Below are 22,709 nucleotides of genomic sequence, written 5' to 3'. Positions count from 1 at the left end.
GGACTGAAGTTCCAGAATGATTTTCGATATGGAGCGTTTGCGCCACACTTTTGACGATCTACTGATGCGGACCCCTGAAGGCCGGGGACGATGCATTTAGAATAGAAACATCGCACCAACATCGCCTGCTGCTCCGTTGTTTGACCCATTCACACAGTCGCAGTCGCCCATTACTGCTGCCATCATTCTTTGCCGTTTGACCCTCATGCCGACTGCACCTTTGGCCACGGGTACTGGTCTGCCCAGAACTTAGTGGCGGTGGAATCACATCGCCCTCTTACCCTACATGGCGTCTACATACGCGCTTCCTCTGAACCCAGGCAGTCATGGACATAGTCATGGGTATTCGCGCTCCCACAATCGCGCCCTTTTGGCTGAACGAGCTCCCGCTTGGACCAACGGTAGAACCCTAAAGAAACCAGCTTCCAGTAACAGCCTCCACGGCCATTCCCATTCTGATTTGGACGACCAATTGCGCATAGACAGCTTGTCGCCCTATACTAACCACTACGACCACTTCCACAATCACTCTCAATCAGTCGATAGCGGCTTTGCCTTCAACCCCTCAATGAGGGGCCGGCCTCGAGGAGAATCAGACCTTGGTCGCCCTCCCCAACGTCCAAGTAATGCTTCGAATGGATATGGATTTTCTCCGATACAAGAAAATCCGGTGGTGGCATCAAGGTTTGTAATAACCCTCTCATCAATCTTGGATCTGGTTCGACTAACCGGGGTATAGTTCATGGTTGAAGTTACCAGAAGTTCTGACGGCAATTCTCATTCCTCTGCCTTATCTATTCGCCTCATTGGCGTACCCCACCATTCCTATACCCTCGAATCCCCCCTCCGCAATCACCCCCTCTCACGATCGACTGCTACATGCCGTTACTAAGGACTCAGCCGGTATCCAGTTACGAAGCTTCTCCACCAACTCTCCACTCATACAAGCATGTACACTCTCCTCGGCGACACTGATACTGGTCGGAATACTGTCCAAGATACGCTCCTTAGGTCAGCCGCTGGATCGCCGAAAGAGCAGCTTGGGAAATTCAGAACGTTTAGGCAAGAAATACGAAAGATTCTGGAGTTTTGCTTCCCTTCGCCAAATAGGCGGTAGAATACTCAGTATTCTTCTCCCTTTCTATGCTACTATGCAGCTTGGTGGTTCAAGGACAGCCATTGTTCTTTTAACTGTTGTTGCGACTGGAATCGGCAGCTTCGATATAAGGCCGATGAAACATACATTCTTGGATAATTGGAAAAGAATAATCCGTACGAGGAGAACCACTTGTATAGTGCTATTGCTTGGGCTTCTATGCGACTTTCTGAACTTCTCGGCAAATAAACGGGCTCTTATTCTTGGTCATCTTGCTCTCGCTACCTCGGTGCTTGCATTTCCTCCTCCACTGCCAACAGCGGGCTGGTCTTTATTAACCATATCGCGAGGAGCCTCTAGGTTAAAATTGGCTACATCCGAAACCNCATGGGATGCACCAGCTTCTACTAGGCTATCTCTCCCGAAACCTTCGTCACCGTTAATTTCATCCCCCGAAGATACCAAACTCACCCTTTTGGCCGGTCTGACACTTAGCCTCTTCACGGTAGCTTCCGCTATTGTGCTGTCTACATCACCTCCAATCTCTTATGATGCAATTATATTCTCTGCTTTGTCTGTGGCTTCTGCTACAGCTCTTCTTTTCTTTTCATTACCTTCTTCTTTACGAACTCAACGAAAACCCGGCGTTCTCATTGGCTGCATCTTGATAACAGGATTCAGCTACCTGCAACATCCGGGTATCTGGAAAGGGTTTCCTTACATTGGTGTTCTATGTGTTTTGTGTTATGCGGCTGCCACATTTGACACAACTACTTCTGTTTCGAAACAAGACGCAGGAGATCACGACCATAAGCATCATGGCGATCATCATCTTCATGGCAATCACTCTAGAATATCTGGATACCTCATCCGTCGAGTTACTTCAGGATCAATCGCTCACAGCATACTTATCGAGAAAGACTCTAGGAGGATTGCGTATTTTGCGATGTAAGCAACATGAGGTCTTAATTGTCATTCAAGTTGATGCACTAACATATGTTTTATCTAGGCTCAATCTCACATTTATGCTCGTCCAGTTTTTCTACGGTTTTGTGAGTGGTTCATTGGGTCTCTTGACAGACAGTATTCATATGTTGTTTGACTGCGCTGGGCTGGCTGTGGGATTGGCAGCAGCAGTGATGAGCAAGTGGCCGTCCAGTGGGCGATTTCCTTACGGTTATGGCAAAGTCGATACCATTTCCGGCTTTGCTAATGGAATCTTCCTTATGTAAGTGCGCATTCTAGTACTTTTCCCACTCAACCTAACCACTTCCTAGGCTTGTAAGTGTTGAGATTGTATTTGATGCCCTCGAACGACTGTGGGGTGGGCACGAACTACATCGACTCAACGAGCTTCTCATCGTCAGTATACTTGGTTTCATCGTCAATATTGTGGGCCTTACAGCCTTCGGGCATGCCCACCATGGACATGACCATGGAGATCATGGGCATTCACACGATCATGACGGCCATTCTCATGGGGGCCATTCTCACCACCACGATAATGAGAATATGCAAGGAATATTCTTGCATATCATGGCCGACACTCTCGGTTCCTTAGCTGTCATCATTTCTACGCTACTTACCAAGTACTACGGCTGGTCGGGGTGGGATCCCCTTGCATCTTGTATCATTGCGATCCTAATTTTCCTTTCCGCCATCCCGCTTGTTAAGAGTTCTGGTATGCGACTTCTACTTTCTCTTCCCGCGGATGTCGAGTACGGTATCCGCAATGCACTACAGGAAATCAGCTCCCTACGAGGTGTAGTCGGCTATACCGTCCCTCGTTTCTGGCTCGAAGACGCCGGAGCAGCTCACGCAGAAGTGCATGCACATGAGCATAAACACGATCATGGCCATGGCCATGGCCATAATCACGGAGATCACTGCGACCATTCGCATTCTCACTCTCCGCATCATGCTCATGAGCGTGACCACTACCACAGCCATGGGCATGGGCATGAACATAGTCGTGATGAGTACAACCACTCTCCCTCTCATTCCCATTCCGATTCACGCTCTCACGCACACACTCACGAGCCCCAGCCACACACGCCGGCGCACCAGAAAGTCCTCGGCGTCATCCACATCATTGCAGCTCGCACAACCAATCTAGAAGACGTACGTGAGCGCACCGTGCAGTTCTTGAAAGGCAAGGGCATGGACGTGGTCGTGCACGTTGAGCGGGAAGGCGAAGGACGGTGCTGGTGCGGCGGGGGCAGTAGGATTGGTGGATAGCGCTGTCTTTATCAGTGCCACTATTTTCGACCATCTAAACTTTTCTTCATCCATGTTTAAGCTGCGTCCAACGAACCGGCTTCTGTTCAATATTGCGCACTTCCGCGCCCTGTTACGCCATGTTTTTCTTAGGCTACCCGTCACAAGATCCAGCGTAGATAGCTATACTGGATCCTAAAGCCCAAGCAGGAGGAGCGCTGGGCATGGGCACATCAATTGATACACATAACTCTCCACACACACGCACCAGCCTTCCAATCCTCAAAACCCAACCCACCTACCACGGCCACGACCGAAAACATCCGCCGCAACCCCAGCTCCCCCAGCAGTCCCTAGTCCCTGCATCCCCAACCCAGTAGGGAAACCCCTGAAGCAGGAAAAGATGGCTATCACAACGCACGTAATGCCCTTGCAGCAGCGAACCAAGACGCGTGGCGCTCTCGCGCGCAAGAAAACCAGATATCAGACATCCCGTCCTATCCCATCCCAATCCCCATCCTGCCTGCCCTGCCTGCCTACCTGCCCGTGCAATTGCTTGTCGGCAGGCCAATCGAATCCCGCCCCCTGGATGGTACTTTATCAGCGCGGATCCGGCTGCCTCCGAGCTGTGCATATAAAACATAACTGTTTGGCCTGAGCCCGCGAGAGAAAACTGGGCGCTGCTGGTTTATTTTTAGGTACTTTACATAGCTGGCGCTAGAGCTGGAGCTAGAAACTTGAGCTAGAATAATAAGCAATGGCATAATAGCGCGCAATGCGGAGTCTCCCGGCCCCTTCGCCGTCGCCGCCGCCGCCGCCGCCGCCGCCCTCTATCTCAGCTGCTCTTGTGTGGAGTGGAGGGGGGAGAAGGGTTGGGGGAGCTAGAAGCGGGGCTGATGATCCCCGTTCCGAGGGGCGCGATTGACTTTTCGTAAAACCGCATGCTGGAGCGAATAGAAGGCGCGGCACCTCCCAAGGTTTTTGCAGGAGATAAATTTTTATGGGCGATACGGGCGAGTCGTGCGTTGAGGGTGCGGTCTGGGTGGTTCGTTTTTCTTGGGGTGCAGCATTAGCTACAGGATGTTTCCCATGAATAGTGGAGATGTGCAGCCTGGTTGCATGCTAGGCTGGGGAAAGGATGCATTGCCTGCAAAACCCCGCAGTTTTGAGTGGCGATATTACAAAACGCGATTTAGATGCTTTGTCTGCGGAGGGTCGGGTGGTTCGAGATCATGGTGACTTGGATGAGATGTAGCGGCGTTGTACCTATCAGAAGAGAGGATGGAGCAGTCGATTACACATTTCACAACTAAGAATGAGAGATGGCAAGTTATGGCAATCGTAGTGATCCATTCAATTCATTCAACTAAACGTCATGACTCGTAAGTTGCGTTAACTCATCCCTTCATCACACCAATAAAGTTACAATCAGAATTATGCCGCCAGCCAAAAAAAACCAATATGCCTTAGATATCATTTGTACCGATTAACCAATGCCCCCTACCCCACGAGTGAAGTGAGAGTACGCCGTGCCTCCCAGGCCTTGAGGAATACGATGTTGATAGTAACGCCAGCTTCCAATAGCCTAAATAGCCGTTGAGCTTGTAACCCCATACAAAGGCAATCAAAACGTCCTGATAGACGTGGCCTATGATCGACATTTTCCTCCAAAATAATTGACGCAGCTCCGTCACTCTCATCTATTTCTGTGACTCGGCTCTTTTCGTGTCATTTTTCCGCCAGTAGTTTGACAGGTATTAAAAGTAAAAGTAAGAGCGAGGAGACCCCTACCACGTCATGNCGAGTACCTAAACCCGTTGTGCTCAAAGCGCTCGGCAATGCTTTCAGCAATCTCGCGGTCGATGCTGCTGCGACGTCTTCGTTGACGCCGCATCTCCATTTCGGCATCCATAAGCCGTCCCTGGATCCAAGTGCGGAACTTTTCGTCGTTCTTGACCGAGTCGGTGTTAAGGAGCTCGGTCAAGGTTGTCTTGATCTTTTGATTGATCTCGTAAAGCTTGTGGCCGTTCTCGCTCTGGTTCTCGTAGCCCATGCTGCTGCGGTGCTCGACTCCTGGGACGGTGGGAATTGGGTAAGCACCCATGGGTCGACTGGATGCTGGAGATATAGGGAATGGCTCAGGGCTAAAAGAGTTGTAATTAGGGCGAGAAGACACTGGTGATGAGGAAAGTGATTGCATTTCCGGAGAGAAGGCCGTCATTGGAGTTGGAGGGGGAATTTGGAGTGAGAGTCGACGACGAAGAACTTCTTGCTGGCTTGAGAGTAGCATGTACTTCTGCAAGGAGTTGTCCTAAGGTAGCAGCGTCAGTAATGGTGGATTTAGGAAACAGCAAGGCTGCATTGAGAGTTCTTACATCAGTCAGGCTATGTCTTGGCGAGGGCGCCATGATATTTTCGACGCGGTTGTATTTCTCGGTGAAGTTGTGTGGATTGTGAGGAGAAGGAGAATAAGGAAGGCTTGGATGCGGGGTGGGGGTTTGATATAGGTTGATAGAGGCGCGGTGTGCAAAGCGTGCAGGTTGTGCACACGGGTCTTGGATCTCGAATTCTCTGGACTGACCGGGAGGGCAGCTACTAGGGCGGGAGAAGGCATGGGTAAGGCTATGTTTGGTTGGTGGGCTGAAGTGGTAAGGTGATATCAGACGAGGCTGGTGGTGTGGTGGTGTGGTAACAGGATATGCAAGTGGTTTTGTTGGTTTTGACTAAATCCTTCATTACGATAACGGGTATATAACGATCTAATTTGTATTACGATCTACACGCCCTGATCAAGACTTTTTGGTGTAATTAACGATTATCTGACTTTCGACGATATCGTTAAGCTCTACCACCAATATCGGTATAACCGGTCGTATAGGAAGGGGGTATACCCTGCCCGTGAGGAAAATCTATACCCTTTACGCTTTAAGATTTACTTTTTATTAAGTTTTTACTGCTTATTCACGCTATACTTGACTCTTAATACAACCATACCATTGGTATTACGATACGGAGTACATTTGGCGCCAAAACCCATATCGTACTAAGGAGTCTTGTTTGTAATAGCAATTCAAGTCCTTTGGGGAAGTTACGGCCGGGGAAAATAACCGGACATTCGGATTACGTTCCTGACAGCAGCCTTGAGGTTTGGGCCCTTTTATCGATGCAGCTCAGCATTATTCCAGGCTCCTGTAATGGCAATGACATTCGATCGTTGAAACAGCCACCAGAAGGATCTTTTACAAGGGGGTAACATGTGCGGATTGCTAACGTATGGAACCTTCACTGCCTCGACGCTGGCAATCCGCACATGTACCCCCCCTTGGACATGGCCGCGGACGGTGAACCCGGCACCCTGGCAATAATAAAGCCCAGGCCGTAATTCTTTGCAGGATTCAGTGCGGCAGTTGAACAACTGAAGAAAAATCCGGTTCCTGCTCACCGGGCAAGGCTTGGGGGAGCTTGGGGGCTTAGAGCGGCTGCTTGGTGATGATTGGCCGCCATGTAAGAGGCTGTTGATCGCTTCCGTCTCAAGATTCCGAAACCGCCTAGGCTCGTCGGCCAGCCGTTGCACGCGAGACCGCAAACGTCACAAGCCCATGTGATCTTTCAGATGTCGATGCCATCGTCAACTACGGGCCTGCCAAGCAACACGGTTCCTGTCTATCACCAACGGGGTCCGACCTCTCGCACTTTTGCTGATACCGGTTGTACCTGCAGGCTGCTCAACAGTAATACTTCATGGTGAGCAATGACCCATGCTGCCACTTTCCCTCTCGGGAGTTGAGAGAGGCTACGTTTGTGAGATGGTGGCAAGAGTATGACGTCGTGAGAGTAACCCACAAACTCCACAAGTCCACGCACATGAAAACTCTTCTTCGACACTCTCGGGTCACAGCCCACCTATCACGAAGATAATTGTGGGCTCCTACACACAAACCCTCGCCGTTTCTCTCTCTAGGGTATGAATTTTAGAGTCGTTGAATGCATGGTTCAAGCTTGCCTCGGTGCTGGTTGGAGAGCATAGCGTTGCCGTTAGCTATATGCTATTGTTGAGTGGGATGATATTCAGCCTTTTCACCTAAATTGTAGATATCCGTATTCTCAAACCCGATCTTGTGCGATCCCATCGCGATTGCGCTTTTTTTTTACAAACAGGCCGATTGCTCCATCGGCGATGGCGATCGTCGTTTCTGACGTGTGGCTGAGGACAGCTTATGATGCCATTCCCGCTCGAAATAATAACAGCGCCTCAATCCTGACGCCTCAAACGCCTCACCTGCCACAAACCATTTTGCTACTCATAAAATAAACGTAAGTTTTGTTTCTTTCACGTGGACCATTTAATCCCCTATCGGTGGACACTCGATAGACGTTCTGTGTGCAAGGCTAACCTGGGGTCACGTTGCTGGGATTCGGACACACCCGACGTCATGCTGGCCGAGCACTTCTTAAATAGGTCGCTATTTGGTCTTCGGGGTGAATTTCCAGACCAATGGATATCCTATAACCTTCACCACACTCTCCGTTCTAGGAATCCAAAGTTGATCTGCATCCGCAGACTCCTGAACTCCAAGCGCAATTTCTTACGATCGGGACGTCGAATATCTACTTACCGTGTACAATGTTCACAGCGATTAGGTTTAGCGCATCCCTTAGTTGCTTGTTGGGTGGTATAAACGGAGGTGACAGGTAGCACATGCCTGTTGAGATACTCGTATTAATCCCTAGCCTAGAAAACTACCTAAGCTCGTCCTCGATACTAGGAAATACTCCAAGCGCTTATGGAACCGAGTCCCAGACCGTGTTAAAGCACCAAGGAGTCCTGCGGAACCACCCATGAGTCGCTGGAATCGCTCAACGAAGAACCGAGACTTCCGCACAATTGTGTGTTGATTCTACTCGATTATTTTAGTCGTAGCCGGACCTGTGGTGTACTCATATTTCCACGCAGATCCTGTCTTATGACAAAGGCATGATCTCGGCGGTTGCAGTGACTCTCTTTGAGACTGAGTGATAGTGCTTTTGACCTCGAAATTTAGATTCCTCTCGTTTTCGTAGGGAAATGAATAACGTCTACACTAGAAACAGAAACATCAACATAACAAAAAGACGGGCAAGGTAAAAAACGCAGACTAAAATGCCGCGGAAGAGCACACCAGCTGACCATTTCACCTTATCAACTAATCACTGCAGTGACCCCGTCTTCCAAACTGGGCTGCACTTGTTTGGGGCGCGCAATACGGCATCTCCGTACAGGAACGTCTAAAACTTCCATCTCATCATTAGACTTTCATGATTATGAAATTGTTGCACACGTGCAGAACCGCGACCATACGCACACCGATACTCCTTTGAGGTGTCACAGTAACATCGCCTTGCATTTATCGATCGGTCAAGCTCGTCTAACCCAATTTCCAACTCATACCTTGATCAAATACAGTCAGAGAGACCTCATCCAACTCGGACTGAACCTCTGCTAGCTGGTTGAGGACTTTGTTGTGAAGCTGTTTGAGTTCGGTATCTACTGCAGCGAGGCCTTGAGCTTCTAAGTAATTACTATTGACCTGTCTACGGAGGGCCCTAATTTCGCTCGGAGTTGCGGGTTTCTGAGAAAAGATGAAATAATGAGGTACATGACGCCAAGAGCAACGAGGCGAGCTAAGAATTGGTAATATGGATAAAGAAATGGAATCACAGTTGAGACCAGAGACTGAAACGTCAGTGGGTATAAGTCTCGTAATGAAAAGGATGTTGTCTGATGTATGCTTGTTGAAAAAGTTCAAATTGAGTGGATGCTGTTAAAGTGGTACTACTCCCTGTGCAGTGTTTGTATGAAGCCATGTACGCCTGAATTGCCAACTTGTCGACAACGCGAACGGCCCTAATTGTTCTCCCCACACGCCCGCATAGTGGACAAACGAACTAACAAATAGATTTGGCTCTTAGCATCCTAGACGGTGCCTAACGTCCTGTGCTTGACGGGCGATCCGGCTTAGCAGGGAGGTTAACAGCTGGCGAAGGCGCATCCATCGACTACCTTCCATCTCATTCAACTCCACACGAACTGCCAATGTCACTCTTGATCCTTCCTGCGCTCACTCCAGAAGCCTTTTCCGTAGCTGACAAGGATTTCCTCGCTTTTAGCAATACCCTTAGATCTCTTCCCACTCCTACCGGCACTAAGCACATATACTCCCATTATCTTCTCGGACTTTCCATTACCGGTGTCTACCCACATCTCCCTAAATTCTGCATTTGGTCCTGCAGGACTTACGCCACGATAATCATTGATAAACCTGGCCTCGTTACCAAACTTTGTCGCATCCACGCCAATACCCAAATCGCGGTCGAGGGAGAGATCATAATCAGAGTTGGAGTCCGCATCTTCTTTTCCATGAACAAAACCAAGGTAAGGAAGGATGAGGCTATCCGGTGCGAGGTGCCGCACTGCGAAAAGGCCATGCTGTCCGTTAGCAGGATGCGAGGGATCCGATATAGCACCAATACGAACGACTTGAGAGGGTCCTAGAGGTAAGCTAATAGTAGACGATAGAGTGGAAGTACTGCCAGTAGAGTTCGGTGCGTTTAGATCAGTTGAGAGGGCTTTTGAGTAGATTGGTGCACGGATGTATGTGACCTCTAAAGGCCATCCTTTGGGGACGCCTGAACCTGCCACTGACTTGGTCGCTTTTTTGTTCTTTCTGGAAATTGATTGCGATAGATTCCTACTTGGTGTTGGCATTTTGGTTCCGTGCTAGCGTGATGAAGATGGAAACTCTAGCGAACTCGCTGTGCGTTTCGCCAAGCAAACATTCACGCAGACCTTCAGGCTCTGGTCGATCTGCTTCCTTAACTTGGCATCCGCAGATCGATCGAGTCAACAGGAAAAATAGCTCGGCGCCAGGGTTGAAAATTATGTGAGACGCTGCCTGTGGGATATGCCGAAACTCTGCTTAAGGCCAGGCCGTGTAGGACTCGAGCAGTTGTGAGTGACTGAAAATGACCGTCTGGTGTTTATTCAACGTTGACAACAACTATCTAAGAAATCGATGCACTTCGTTAATGTATTCCATCAGCTGATGGTGAGCATTCTCACTAAATTAGTCACGACTCCTTGGACGAAAATATCCATGGACGAACTCCTGAGGGCAAAGTGGCATATCAGATGTTAGCTTTACTAAAAGGAGAAAGCGGTCGTGTGCGCGGACGTGTATTTTCTTATGCGCGTTCGTCTCCCGCGTGCGCCATTCCAGACTCATCTCCGGAACTCGAAGATCCACGCAAGCGACCCATCCTGTTGGTCACCCACAGTAATAATAGCGCTCGGTTGCGAACGTGGAGTACCGTTTTCTGGCAGGTTTGGAGCGAAAGCGCAGCGGGAAAAAGCGGAGAGTGGAAATGCAAACTTACAAATTAAAATTGAGCTATCGAATCATGCGTTGGCTTGAACAGCGCAACGCCCAGCCACCGAACGATCGTAAAGTCTAACACCAGCTCAGGGATGAGTTAGCTGGTCAGAGTGTGAACTATCTCAGGTGCTCACTTACCAAATATCAAAGTCATCCAAAGAAACTTCACGGATCAATAATTTGCCACCAGAGGCGAGGCCTCAGCAGCTCCGTGCAACCAAAAAATTTCCCTTTTCCGCTCGTAGGTCATGCAGGAACCCGTTCTCCTTACTTTCGTTTCGACCAATCGCCTTAACTTGACCTCAAGCAGCAAGAGGGGTTTTCATCTAACATCCAAAGAAACTAACCAAGGATAAGTCCCTATATTTGGAGTTATGCTAGTGCTTGAACTCTTCGAGAACAACGTGCGCAGATCGTACTTCCCGTCTACGGCGGCGAAAACGCTTACGCCTCTAGGTCAAAGCAACCCCCAGATCGATCTTGGAGACCCAGCAGAGCCTCCCACATATGCAAGAGGAGAGCTTGTATTCGGGCTCAGTGCACAAGAAATAGTTACATCTAGCGTTTAAATGTCTGTCGTGATCGCCGGCAGCGTTGTGAAACGGTCGGTTAGAGCCTCAGTCCCCAGACCCGCACAAAGGAGTTATTAATCTTTTGCGCGGCACGTCATAATTTTTCCAACCTCAGCAGTGAGGTGTTAACCAACATACCGCTGAGTAAGTGTGAGCAAGCAGACCACTTCGGCTGGACCGGACGGTTGCATCGACAACTGGAGAGCGTTTCGAGCCCTTGATAGGCCAAGCGGCAGAAGAGAAGCAGGCACACACATGGGATGCTGCCCATCCCCCGGCTAGCACAAGACCGTTGATAGTGCTCTGCAATTTCGTTTGAGGCGGCAATACCAACGCTGATAGGAAAGTGTTAGGGGAGTGTGGGATCCGTCAATAAACAACCCCGACAGCGGGTCTCGGTCCCCAAGCTCCGCACACCCCTTTTCCGTATCCTCTAGCCGGAGCGCCGCGTCCTTGGCCGCCTAAGCCCAAACGAAAGAAACAAGTCCAATGTCCAATTATACCTTGCTTGTGGGGCCAGCCACTCGTTGCCAGTGAATCAATTAGCCTAAGTCATATAAGATGCGTCGACGCTCACCCATCGTCCTCTTCTTCGTCACCACACACTCATTCACGAAACAACACACCGGTCTTCACCGATTTCACTCGTTTAATCAACAAACACGCTTACAACCTCAAACCCTCTCCATCACCAGTAACTCCGTTTACCGTTTTACCAACGTAAATAATTAATACCGTCAACATGCGTTTCTCCACTGCTGTCGCCGCTTCCGCCGCCTTCGTTGCCGGTGCCAATGCCTGGGGCAACTCCACCGGCCCAGTCTACACGACTGAGGTTGTGACTGCCTACACCACCTACTGCCCGGAAGCTACTGAGATCACCCATGGTGGCGTCACCTACACCATCACTGAGGTTAGCGAAAAACGGAGAGAATAGATTCTTGGCCACGTGATGCTAACTGGAATACCAGGCCACTACCTTAACTATCACCAACTGCCCATGCACGGTCACCAAGCCCGTCAGCTCCGCTATTGTCACCTCGTGCACCAGGTACATCTACAAAACCTCGAAGTCGAGGTCTTGCTAACAAGTCTCAGCACCCCGGTCCCGGGTTACTCCAGCGTCACTCCAGTCTACTCTAGCGTTGCTCCAGTCTACTCTAGCGCCCCCGCCTACAGCGCTCCTTATGTCAATGCTAGTACCCCAGCCTACACTCCTGCTACCAGCGTTATCGGCACTGGTTCATACACTCCTCCTGTCGCCACTTTCACTGGTGCTGCTAATAAGGCTTTCGCCGCCTCCGGTGCCGGTCTCGCTGCCGTCTTCGGCTTCGCCGCTTACATCTTGTAAACGGCTTGTCTTTGGTGGCCTGCCGAGCATAGGATCATTTCGATGTTCGGCGGGTTGCTTGCGGATGGGCAGTTTCTAGGGGATTTGGTTTCTCTCACAGTCAGTGGCTTCGGGCTCTTCATCACGATCTTCATGCGTTGCGATGGGAGTCCGGAGTCATTCTTCCAACGGTGCGGCGCATCACCTTTACGCAAAGGAGACTACTTATTGTACACCTTAATTTCTTGTTTACGCTTGGTACATCGATGGAAGGGCTCCTGCCAAAGCCTAAGGGGACTGTTTAGTGTGTGGTCTGGCAATCTTCATGTTCATAATAACTCTAGCACTCTTGGTAATATTTCCTGGAAGAGTTTGGACAAGCTTAATGACATGGTTCCGCTACTTTATTCTTCTGCACGCCATTCCATTGGTTGCCTTGCGAAACGTAATGTTAATTGATATCCTTTTATGGGAGTTTTATTGGTCTTCCTGTTTGCGATGAGATATCAATGCGGCGGCCTATAGAGTCTGTTACTGCATCTTAGCTTAGATTCAGGGCCGATTGTTCAAGAAGACGCATTGCCTGGGAAGCCAAGTTTTGGCCCAGCACTTTTTTGATATTGTTGACCTCTGAAACAGACGTGGATTCGTAGACTACTAGGTAGAGGTTTCGCAGCTAATGTTTGGGCGTAAGCCAAGCGAAGTCTGGCGCAAGGCTGCCATGTGGGCCCTCAATGAACCCAGTGCGGGAAATTACGCTCGGCTCTCCTCCACTTGGAGAAATGGACTACACCGATTACCTGGGTCACCAATCTTTTGATATTAACCCTAGCTCGCGAGCGCGCTTCAAATTGATTGTGGAGGATTTGGATAGTGGCAACGCTTGAGCTTCGGGACGCGTAAATGAGTGGGTTATCAAGTCCAAGACGCCGTGCACTGACGTTATCTCCATCGACATGATACTAAAACCCACTTGGGGAAGTTCGCGTCAAGACCTGGCAAGGTCTTTGTGCAAGTCCTCGTATCTCACTCGAAGCGCGTTACCATATTGATACTCATCTGCGTTAAAGCGTCGGATGGCGCCAAAGCACAGTGGTGTTATCGTCTCTCTCCACGACATTCGACAACACAGTAGATTCCCCGCTTTACCAATTTGCGTTCCATGTTGTAAATACTCGTGGGATATCATGCATATCCTATCTATATTTTGTCATCTTCTACTCATTTTTAGCCAAGATCTATCCTTCGTTCAAAACTTTTCTAGAAAGTCCACATAATAAGCACGTCAGTTCTGTATCATGGTAAACGCGAGGATATTTTTATCTCTCCTACCACATAATTTCCCATTTTCAATACGAGTTGGCGGTACTCCATATGCAAGGAGTCTACGTTCTGACCCGTCTTCATCACAAAAGAAACAGTGGATCATTCGCTGTAATCGGACTCTGTTCTACCTATGTTGCAGTCTACATGCCAAGACATATGCACCATATAGGCACCTTACTATCTGCATGTGGCTGTCGCATGGTGGCTGTCGCATGGTGAGCAGGCAATTAATTGTGGTCCTGTTATGTTTCATTTACGCTTACTCCCTTACACCGAGACCTGAAGGCTTGCTTTAGATGTGATATGTCCGAACTCGAATAAATCCGAAACGCACGCAGGATTAAACATGTTATTTCCAGTTCGATGCTGCTCTGATTAGCATTGCAGTTGTTTGTCTCCTCGGTTCGATTAAGCTGAAGGTGAATTTCCCCTGGCCAAAACACACATTCGTCATTTTAGGCTAATTGTAACAGAGCGTCGGAATGCAGAGACTTATCGTACATTCAACGGAAGTTCTTTCTGCACGTTTAACCCTATCCATTGCTAATGCGTTGACTATGAACATCGACATCCAATATCCGTGAATTGTAGACGTTCATGCGTAGAATTTATGTATTGAGTCAGGGGTTATATATCTTCCATAAAACACCACTATTTGCAGTCTATTTTTATCAAAACCTCAGCTTGATACATTCTAGCGTTTTTATTTGCTGCCAAACACTTCCGGACATGATCTACCATGGAACGGAATGCTTCCGTCTCCTTCCCCACGCAGCGGAATGAATACTCCGCCAAAGCAACAACTCTTAACTTCTCCAATTTACTTCATATAATCCCCAGAGTATGTCTGTTCAAAAAGTCGCCCTCATTACAGCTGGCTCTGCAGGCCTTGGAGCCCAAATCGCCCGCGTCTTTGCTCCGGACTTCCGCGTTGTACGTGACCCCTCTTCGCATTAGAATAGCCATCTACCTTGCCATTAAGCATCGCGTGCAGCTCAATCACACCACTCAGCAATCACTGATGCTCCAATTCCCCGATGGCAGGTAATCAACTACGCCAACAACACCGCCCGCGCTGAATCCCTCCTGCACGAGCTCTCCCAAATTCCATCCACACACCAGCAACCCTCCACTCCCCGCTTCCACTCCGTCCAAGCCGATGTCTCCGACAAGCCCTCCGTGCAGCGCCTCGTTGAGGAAACGGTACAGACGATGGGCCGGCTGGACGTAGTCGTCTCCAACGTTGGCTGGACGCGCATGACGACGTTCCTGAACCTGGAAGAAGGCGTTCACGACGAGGACTGGGACAAGTGCTTTTTGCTCAACGTCAAGACGCATATGTGGCTAGCGCATGCGGCGCGGAAGCATTTGGATGAGACGGAGGGCACGTTCATCTCGACGGCGAGTGTGGCTGGCGTTAAGCCGAGTGGGAGTTCGTTGGTGAGCGCACTGTCCACCATCTCCAGTTTCAGGATAACTAACTGCCAGTAATATGTAGGCATATGCTGTCACGAAGGCGGCGCAGATACATCTGGCGAAGTCCCTGGCTGTTATTTGCGCACCTAAGATCAGAGTAAACTCGGTGTCTCCTGGTCTGATGTTGACAGTAAGTAATCGTCCTGCCCTTGCTCCATTAGTGCACATAACAGAAAATCCCTGGCAGGAATGGGGCATGAAGTTTCCAGAGTCAAAACGCGAGGCCGCGAAGAACAACACCAAGCTGAAACGTTTGGCAACTGTAGAGGTATGTCGACTCTAAATTCAAACTCAAAGCCTATGATCTGCTCCTCCGAATGCTTCTTCACTATCTCTGGCAAGCGGACAAGATACTTATTCGACACAGGACGTGGCAGATCAGGTTCGGACATTAGCATTGAGTCGATCAGCGACAGGTCAGAATCTATGTATAGATGGAGGCTTGTCGCTATAGAATGTAAAACTATGGAGTAAGACCGACACATGAGATCGGGCTAGAAACCATCTTAAAGTTCCCTAAGCTTATGGTTCGGTGCATTGAGAAGAAGACACTAAGCAGCTCTCTCAAGTGCTCTTCAATGCTCAACTAGAGAGCTTAGAGACTAGCCCCCTCTAACACTTGGCTAAGGTACCTAACAATGTCTCCATCAATCTCTCATGTTCCAGTAATTTTTCCAAGTTTGGCCTGTCTTAAGGCGAAGCATCCCCTCCAAAGAAACGACGTGCGAGTCTTCAATAATACTATTTTTTGTTGCAATCTACAGAGATCTAAGAGGTGGCCCTCAAAATCGCTCAACTACAATGCCTATCGCCGCAAACTACGCAACTAGGCCCCTCCCAAGCCCGTGTTTCCACAACCGCACCCTTCGATGCACCATTAACCTGAAAAAGTGGCACACGCCGTCTAAAGAATAATGATACAAGCAGGCTAGCCCACCATTACCACCACCACCGCTGCTCCTCTCACGCACACCGACCTCCAGATCTGCTCTAATCTCTAGTTTTGTTTTAGCGCGGTGCATTACAGCATCGACTTAATGCCCTTCGTCCCCGCTAATGCTGCCGCTGGTGCGGGCTCCGGGACCAACTCAGGATCGCGCACGGGCTCCGATTCCATCTCCTCGCCCGTCATCTCCTCCTTAGCGCCGCCCTCGTCGCACTCATGGATGATCTTGCGCCAGCCCAGCTCCTCGGCAGGGTCCTTGACATACTCCATAGTGGGGAAGTAGTGCTCGTTCTTCTTCATGGTGGCGACCCAGGGCACGTTATCGAACGTCATGACCTTGAGCCTGAAGTACTCGTTGTCGCCGATCTTCTTGACCTCGCGCAGGAAGGCGGTCAGGTCGGGCGTCGGGACGCCGTTGACGTGCGTGAGGAAGCTGGTCGGCGCGAGTCCGTACATGTAGGCCGGCGACCCGCGCGCGCGCGCCGACACGTACACGTCCGAGTGCACCTTGCTGATCTGCTGCCGCACGGCGTGGTGCGGCCGGTGCAGCGTCGCGCCGCAGAAGATGACGGCCCGGTCCGTCTCCAGGTCTTCGGTTGGCACGGTGGGCACCTTGATACGCATCTGCTCGCGCTTGCGCACCACGACCGCGTCGAGCACGTCGTTGTCGTACATGATGTCGAGGTCGGAGACGCGCGTGATGAGCTTGCCGTTGAGCGTCAGGATCACGTCGCTTTCTTGCAGCCCGTGCTCGTGGCCCGAGTCCACTTTGCGCACCATGAAGAGTTGGTGGCGCTCCGGGTCTTCGTGTTCGACTTTCTCGATCCATTCTGGTGGGTCGTTAGTATCCGAACTTTAGTTACAAGCTGCTACCAATGGCTTACTCTCAGAAACACCCATGATCCGGACCTGGCTCATCTGTACGGTGTGCGTTTCGATGTTCAGGATCCTAAGTTTGGGCGTGTTACCCTTCTGGATTTCTTTCAGAACGGGTAGAACCATTGGTGTTGCAAGGCCAAGGTGATATTCCATGTCCTTGCCACTGTGAGGTGATCGTTCACCGAGGTAGGTCAGCCACAGTGCCTGGACAGTGCCATCTTCTGCAATCAAGACTCCGCTACCGCATTGGGTAGCGAGACCCGTGTCAACAGTCACTGCGTCTAGATTGATAGCCCTGTATCTTGGGGTTGAAGCGCTCGCAGGAATGGCAACAGTAGTGATATCTGTTACAACAGTCTTTGCCACGACCGGCCGGAGGTTTTGGTTGAATCCAAAGAAGATGGTCTCTTCTCCTTGCTTGATGAAATTGGTGGAAAACTTAGGAGTTTTAACGGGAGCGTCGACAAGGGAGGTGTCGTATTTGATGATGGCGTAATTTTGAAGTGGGTGCATAAAGACAATAGTGGCATCGACAATGATAGAGTCGGCAATAGTGAGAGAGATGTCGCAAAGGTTATAAGGAACAATGGCCCTGGAAACGATGACCAAGCCCTGATCAGCATCAACGACCAAACCATATCCAATCTTTCTAGCTCTTGGGAAGCCGTCAAGCTTGACAGGCATGGAAGCAGACACTCGAACAAAACTCCGAACGATGTCGACAGCCTCGGGATGCTTGGCATTGTCCATTCGGATGAAGTTGGCTTTCCGGGGAACTGGAGGGGTCGGAGCAATAGCATCAGCAATAACGGTGAAGTCCCAAAGCCCCGTCTCGTCATTGCGCTTGGCTAGCCTCATCTTTGCATGCCAATGGCGATCAATAGTGATGATGTTAGTATTAGATGTGTGCAAATCTCGAAGATGTTTGTACATCACCACAACACGAGAACGATCTGATTCCCTAGTCAGTCAAGAGTACTTTCGGGGGGGAATCTTAATTACCAGGAATAGACCTCATCACCTCGACGAATGCATCTAAATTAGGGGTCTCTCTATGGTCAATTGACTGAACAAGCCAACCGGAGTCGCTGCCATCGAATCTAAATGACCCAGCTGATTCGCAAATAAATACTCCAGGGTCTTTCGTTGCAATAGCGTAGAGTCGGGCCTGCTGGTAAGACAAGTCATGGAATGAGGCCCCTGCAACCGCTACAAATTTATCAGGGGTGATGTCGCTAAGATTACCAATTTCAAGTTCGATACTGATATCTTCACCACCACGCTGAAGCAGCATTGAAACTTTGCCACCGACGTTGTCATCCAGTACAGAATCTAAGCGAATGAATTGAGTAAGGAGCTCGCCATTGACCTTAATTAAAAGATCTCCTTCCTCGATCCTAGAATCCGCTGGTCCCTTGGGGAGAACAACTTCTGCAACCAGCATCCCAGTTTCTTTAGGAAATGCAGACCTAATCGCCTGCTCCCAGTCGCTGGATAACCCTAGTCTTCGACATTCGTCAAAAGGCTTGAGTATCCACTGGACTTGTATGGTGCCGCGAGTCACAGGTAGGCCTTTCTGAATGCAATTCAAAGCTCTCAAGGGGCGATCAAGAGGAAGAAAGTAGTCCGTAGCAGCCCCATCAGCTCTACCGCCAGCTTGAAGTGCAACCGCAAAGCCATCCTTGTTGACCACAGGACTCCCAGAACTACCGCCGCTGGCAGCAGCAGCAGCTTGGATATAGTTGGTATCTGCCACCTGTCAGCTTTTGTGAGGAAGAGTGGCGTGCATGCGTGACATACTGAAATCGCTGTAGCCTTCTCCATATTCCGGAGCGTTTCGATCTAGACGACTAATTACACCAGAAAGAATACTGAGCTTCTCTCCTGCATCATTACCAACAACGCGGATTTCCACTCCAACACCTGCACCATGTCAGTTTTAGTTCCTTAAGTGATTCCCAGGTGGCGCATACGAGCAAGGTCAGGTCTGAGTGTTAATGAAGCAACAGGCATATATTTTATAGCTTTTGGGTCGAATCTGAGAATACCAAAGTCGTGGACAGGGTCACGATAAACGGGGTAGACGTCGCACTACATATTATAGATTAGATGGCAATTTAAATTTATTCATAAAAGCTTAACATACCTCTTCATGATTGTCAAAAATACAATATCCCAAGAATGGCCCGGCGCCCACAACATGCTGTTTGTTTGTTAGTCTGAGTATCTCTGGGTGGATTTTGAGCCTCATACTCTGTTGGTAAGAATGTAACCCTTCTCGGCATCCACAACAAAGCCCGTAGCCTCACTCGAGACAGCAGCATCTGTGTCGAAAGAGCATGTCTGACAAAAATGTATCGAGACAACATTCCTGACCACCCTTTCTATTGTCTTTTGCCACTCCGCAGTGTCTTGAGTAGCCGCGACATGACTAGAGGGAATGTCCTCGAGGTCGGATTCGCCATCCATGGCCTGAGATGAAGGTATTCCCTGCGACGATGACATGCATGTCCCGTTCCTCTTGTGATAGTCGGCCTCTGGCTTCATTTGCTTCATAGGGCGCTCGTTCGATGGGGTTGGTGGCTGCTTGCGCTTGGTGCGGGCATCGCCGTTCTGCTCCATGGCCGCGGCGGAAGATATAGGTGCTATTTGCGGGGGGTGGAGGATAGGGCGGACGAGGTGAGTCCGGCGAATGATAGAAGGCGATTGCACAGATGTCGAGAGAGAGGAAAGGAACGGAAGCGGCCTTGGCGCAGCGAAGGGTGTGGACGGATGTTGTCGTTGGACGATGAGAACGGCGGGAAGACGTAGGCTGCGTGGAGAGTTTCTAACGGCCAAGGTAAAAGGACGGCCAACGAGCATCCAGAGAATTAGAGCAGGGCAGCGGCAAGCGACTACCACGACTGCAAGGAGAGGATGTGGACTTGCAGCGGTGCAGTTGGGATGTCTTCAATATTCGTACGACCTATTTCTCAACCCTCGAGCATCCCTAGGGTCGCGCAGGGGGCACAGGCCCGCATGACATATTATTCGAGGCTCGGCTGATCGTCGGTCAGCGAAAAAATCACGTGTTCAGCCAGCCACCCTGGGGCAGATACGCGTATATCCACAGCGCCACCAGCGCCAAGCTGTGGATATACGCGTATCAAGGGCTGCCCGCTGATCGAGCCGCTGATCAACGCCGACCATAGGGTAATTAGGGCCTTTAGGGCCCCAAGTGTATATAAAAAAAGTACTCCCTGCCTAATCCTTGATCGCGGCAGTACGTCTACTATTATACCTACTATATAAGATAGCGCCGACCAACCGCGTAGAGATTAATATCGCTAATAATGCCGAATTACACGCTAACGCGTGGTATGTCCTCGCCCTTACGCGTACTACTAGGCCTAAAAATACGTCTTTAACGTACAATCTAAAGCAGGAGTTTAAGGTAAGAAGGATATAATGCCCCCCCTCCTATGTTGGAAAACAAGCCCGCAACAATATCACGTGATGAGACTTGTGGGAGAAAGCTCTTGGCAGGAATCTGACCAATTAGACAACTTCGACCGGCGGTTGAAGTTCCTTAAAATCTCTTTAACCACCTATATAGAAAATAAGCAATATATAGAGTTTTTAGCTATATAACCTTAATTCAATAGGTTATAAGCCCGGGTTCGCGCCTAATAAGCTAAATCTAATTGCTTTATTATTGTTACGATAATTGCTGTCGTAATATTACTACACGGGCGTTAATAGAAGTCGGTAAATGTTTACCAACTTATAACGCTAAAAACCTACAATAAGTAGCTATGTAGCTACTGACGGACTCTACGCCAAATGTATAAGAGGATCCTACCGAGGATAAGCCTAATATAGTCCGTAACCAAATAGCGGCACTAGAGGCTTAGAAGGACCTCTTATTTAGTAAATAACCTTACTATCGTTATTATAGAACGATAGAGTTTTAAGAATAAAGCTTTATAATATCCGTATTAGTAGGGGATTAAAAGAAGCTTATTAGAACTGCCTATACTAGCTAAGGAATATATTAAGCCTACAGACTGCCTACTACAAACTACCTATAATTAAAGCCCCGCTAATATAAGCGACGAACGTACCGCTTAAGCCTCTGTTTAAAATCTTGTTAAACAGGAAGACTAGCTAATATTTAGTATTAATGTACAAAACTACCTCCGATCTAAGAATATTAAGTAAGTCCTTAATAATCTACCGCGGCCTCTTTCTATACTTAAGTTAATTAAGGAGAAATAGGCGGACTTGGGCTTTACTAGTAAATAGCTAAAAATTAAACTAGCTAAGCTAGTAAAGGAACGGGAGAAATATAAGGAACAGCTAGCCTATGTAGCCGGTTTTATTAACTAAAGCGTTAGTAATATTTATAAGCCGTTTATATTAAATACTAAACGGGCGCTTAAAAAATAGAAGGCCTTAAAAGAACGTTTTAAGGATCTTAATCCAGTAGCTGTTACTAATATTATGGCTACCCTCTTTACTAAATATATATAAGACTTTAAGAATATAAAGGAGTTTATCTCCTATATTATATTAAACCTTAATTATCTTATTAAAATAAACTAACCTATTAACTATAAACTCTTTACCTAAGCGGCCCTTCTATATAGGGTTAACTCTACTAAATACACTTAGTTTAAAATAATAAAACGAACGAATTAGATATAGGAAAATACTAACCCGCGAGCTTTAGGTAAGGAACTTATTATTTTTAATAGCAAACTTAATTAAGAAGTCTCTATACTAGTAGCATAATTAAATAATAGAGGGTCTATAAAGAGAAAAATAGCACTAGTTAGGATATGTAAGCACCCTAACTGCGTAAGATTTAATAGAACTACGCTGTTACGGACGCTTTAAGTACGATGTTACGACTACTTGGAGAAGAGACGGAAGAAGCTAGTTGGTTGATTCAGGCACGGTCTAGGATGGAGCCGATAGAACTATGTGACGAGGAATGGTAACCGAGGTCNCATGATGTGCTACGTATTGAACGAGAGGAACGAGAGGAACTCACGTACCTTACGTATAAGACGTACATCACGTACAAGAAGGATTTCATAGGAGTACGGTTATGTATTTAAGGACCCTTAGTCCCTACCTAGATAGTTCCTTCTTTATAGTGATTCTCAGAATATAATTGGAGTTAATCTGTTAGGCAACCACTCCACCAGTTGTTATTACGTTCTTGACTTTTGTACTTGCATTTCCTACACACCTAGCCCAATAACGAGCCCATCGTAGTTCTTGCTACAAGGTTCCGTTACATACGCACTACGAAGAAGACTATTAGAAGAGGAAGCTAGGTAACGCTCTAAAGGAGATTAGCAATAAGATCCGCGCAAGAAAGAGGCCTAGAACTTAAGCGTCTGTCTAGCTTAACGCAAATCTATAATAAGAGCTTGCAGTAGCAGTAATATAAGCTTAACTAAGTAGG

The 22,709-nt window shown here is 48.6% G+C and overlaps 6 protein-coding genes across 6 annotated transcripts; 3 read left to right on the top strand and 3 right to left on the bottom strand.

The window, feature by feature from the left end:
* Positions 1 to 286: 286 nt before the first annotated feature.
* On the top strand, positions 287 to 3,334 carry K441DRAFT_685008 (uncharacterized protein; the record flags this gene model as incomplete). Its single annotated transcript, XM_067651836.1, has 4 exons — positions 287 to 684; positions 740 to 2,044; positions 2,106 to 2,324; positions 2,374 to 3,334. 4 exons carry the CDS (start codon positions 287 to 289, stop codon positions 3,332 to 3,334), a joined length of 2,883 nt encoding a protein of 960 aa, XP_067507443.1.
* Positions 3,335 to 5,132: 1,798 nt separating this feature from the next.
* Positions 5,133 to 5,624, bottom strand: K441DRAFT_501961 (uncharacterized protein; the record flags this gene model as incomplete). Its single annotated transcript, XM_067642017.1, has 2 exons — positions 5,133 to 5,424; positions 5,488 to 5,624. Coding segments are annotated over 2 exons (429 nt in total), but the record flags the coding sequence as incomplete, so codon positions are not given.
* Positions 5,625 to 9,389: 3,765 nt separating this feature from the next.
* K441DRAFT_685006 (uncharacterized protein) lies at positions 9,390 to 10,058 on the bottom strand (the record flags this gene model as incomplete). Its single annotated transcript, XM_067651835.1, has 1 exon — positions 9,390 to 10,058. The coding sequence occupies one exon, from the start codon at positions 10,056 to 10,058 to the stop codon at positions 9,390 to 9,392; it is 669 nt and encodes a 222-aa protein (XP_067507441.1).
* Positions 10,059 to 12,105: 2,047 nt separating this feature from the next.
* On the top strand, positions 12,106 to 12,343 carry K441DRAFT_510452 (uncharacterized protein; the record flags this gene model as incomplete). The annotated part of the gene is made up of 2 exons (XM_067642092.1): positions 12,106 to 12,210; positions 12,269 to 12,343. Coding segments are annotated over 2 exons (180 nt in total), but the record flags the coding sequence as incomplete, so codon positions are not given.
* Positions 12,344 to 14,796: 2,453 nt separating this feature from the next.
* On the top strand, positions 14,797 to 15,883 carry K441DRAFT_674614 (oxidoreductase ucpA; the record flags this gene model as incomplete). The annotated part of the gene is made up of 5 exons (XM_067650772.1): positions 14,797 to 14,886; positions 14,998 to 15,393; positions 15,452 to 15,559; positions 15,617 to 15,697; positions 15,797 to 15,883. The coding sequence occupies 5 exons, from the start codon at positions 14,797 to 14,799 to the stop codon at positions 15,881 to 15,883; spliced, it is 762 nt and encodes a 253-aa protein (XP_067507439.1).
* Positions 15,884 to 16,130: 247 nt separating this feature from the next.
* K441DRAFT_629748 (Pro-apoptotic serine protease NMA111) lies at positions 16,131 to 19,861 on the bottom strand. The gene is made up of 7 exons (XM_067646246.1): positions 19,508 to 19,861; positions 19,401 to 19,457; positions 19,228 to 19,345; positions 19,055 to 19,177; positions 18,257 to 19,003; positions 17,260 to 18,207; positions 16,131 to 17,205 (listed from the first exon to the last, which is right to left on the bottom strand). The coding sequence occupies exons 1-7, from the start codon at positions 19,808 to 19,810 to the stop codon at positions 16,451 to 16,453; spliced, it is 3,051 nt and encodes a 1,016-aa protein (XP_067507438.1). The 5' UTR covers positions 19,811 to 19,861; the 3' UTR covers positions 16,131 to 16,450.
* Positions 19,862 to 22,709: the final 2,848 nt, after the last annotated feature.

This window comes from Cenococcum geophilum (genome assembly GCF_001692895.1).
Source record: "Cenococcum geophilum 1.58 unplaced genomic scaffold K441scaffold_8, whole genome shotgun sequence".
Lineage (NCBI taxonomy): Eukaryota > Fungi > Ascomycota > Dothideomycetes > Gloniales > Gloniaceae > Cenococcum > Cenococcum geophilum.
The sequence above is the reverse complement of the archived record's forward strand: the minus strand, read 5'-3'. Positions and strand labels throughout refer to the sequence as shown.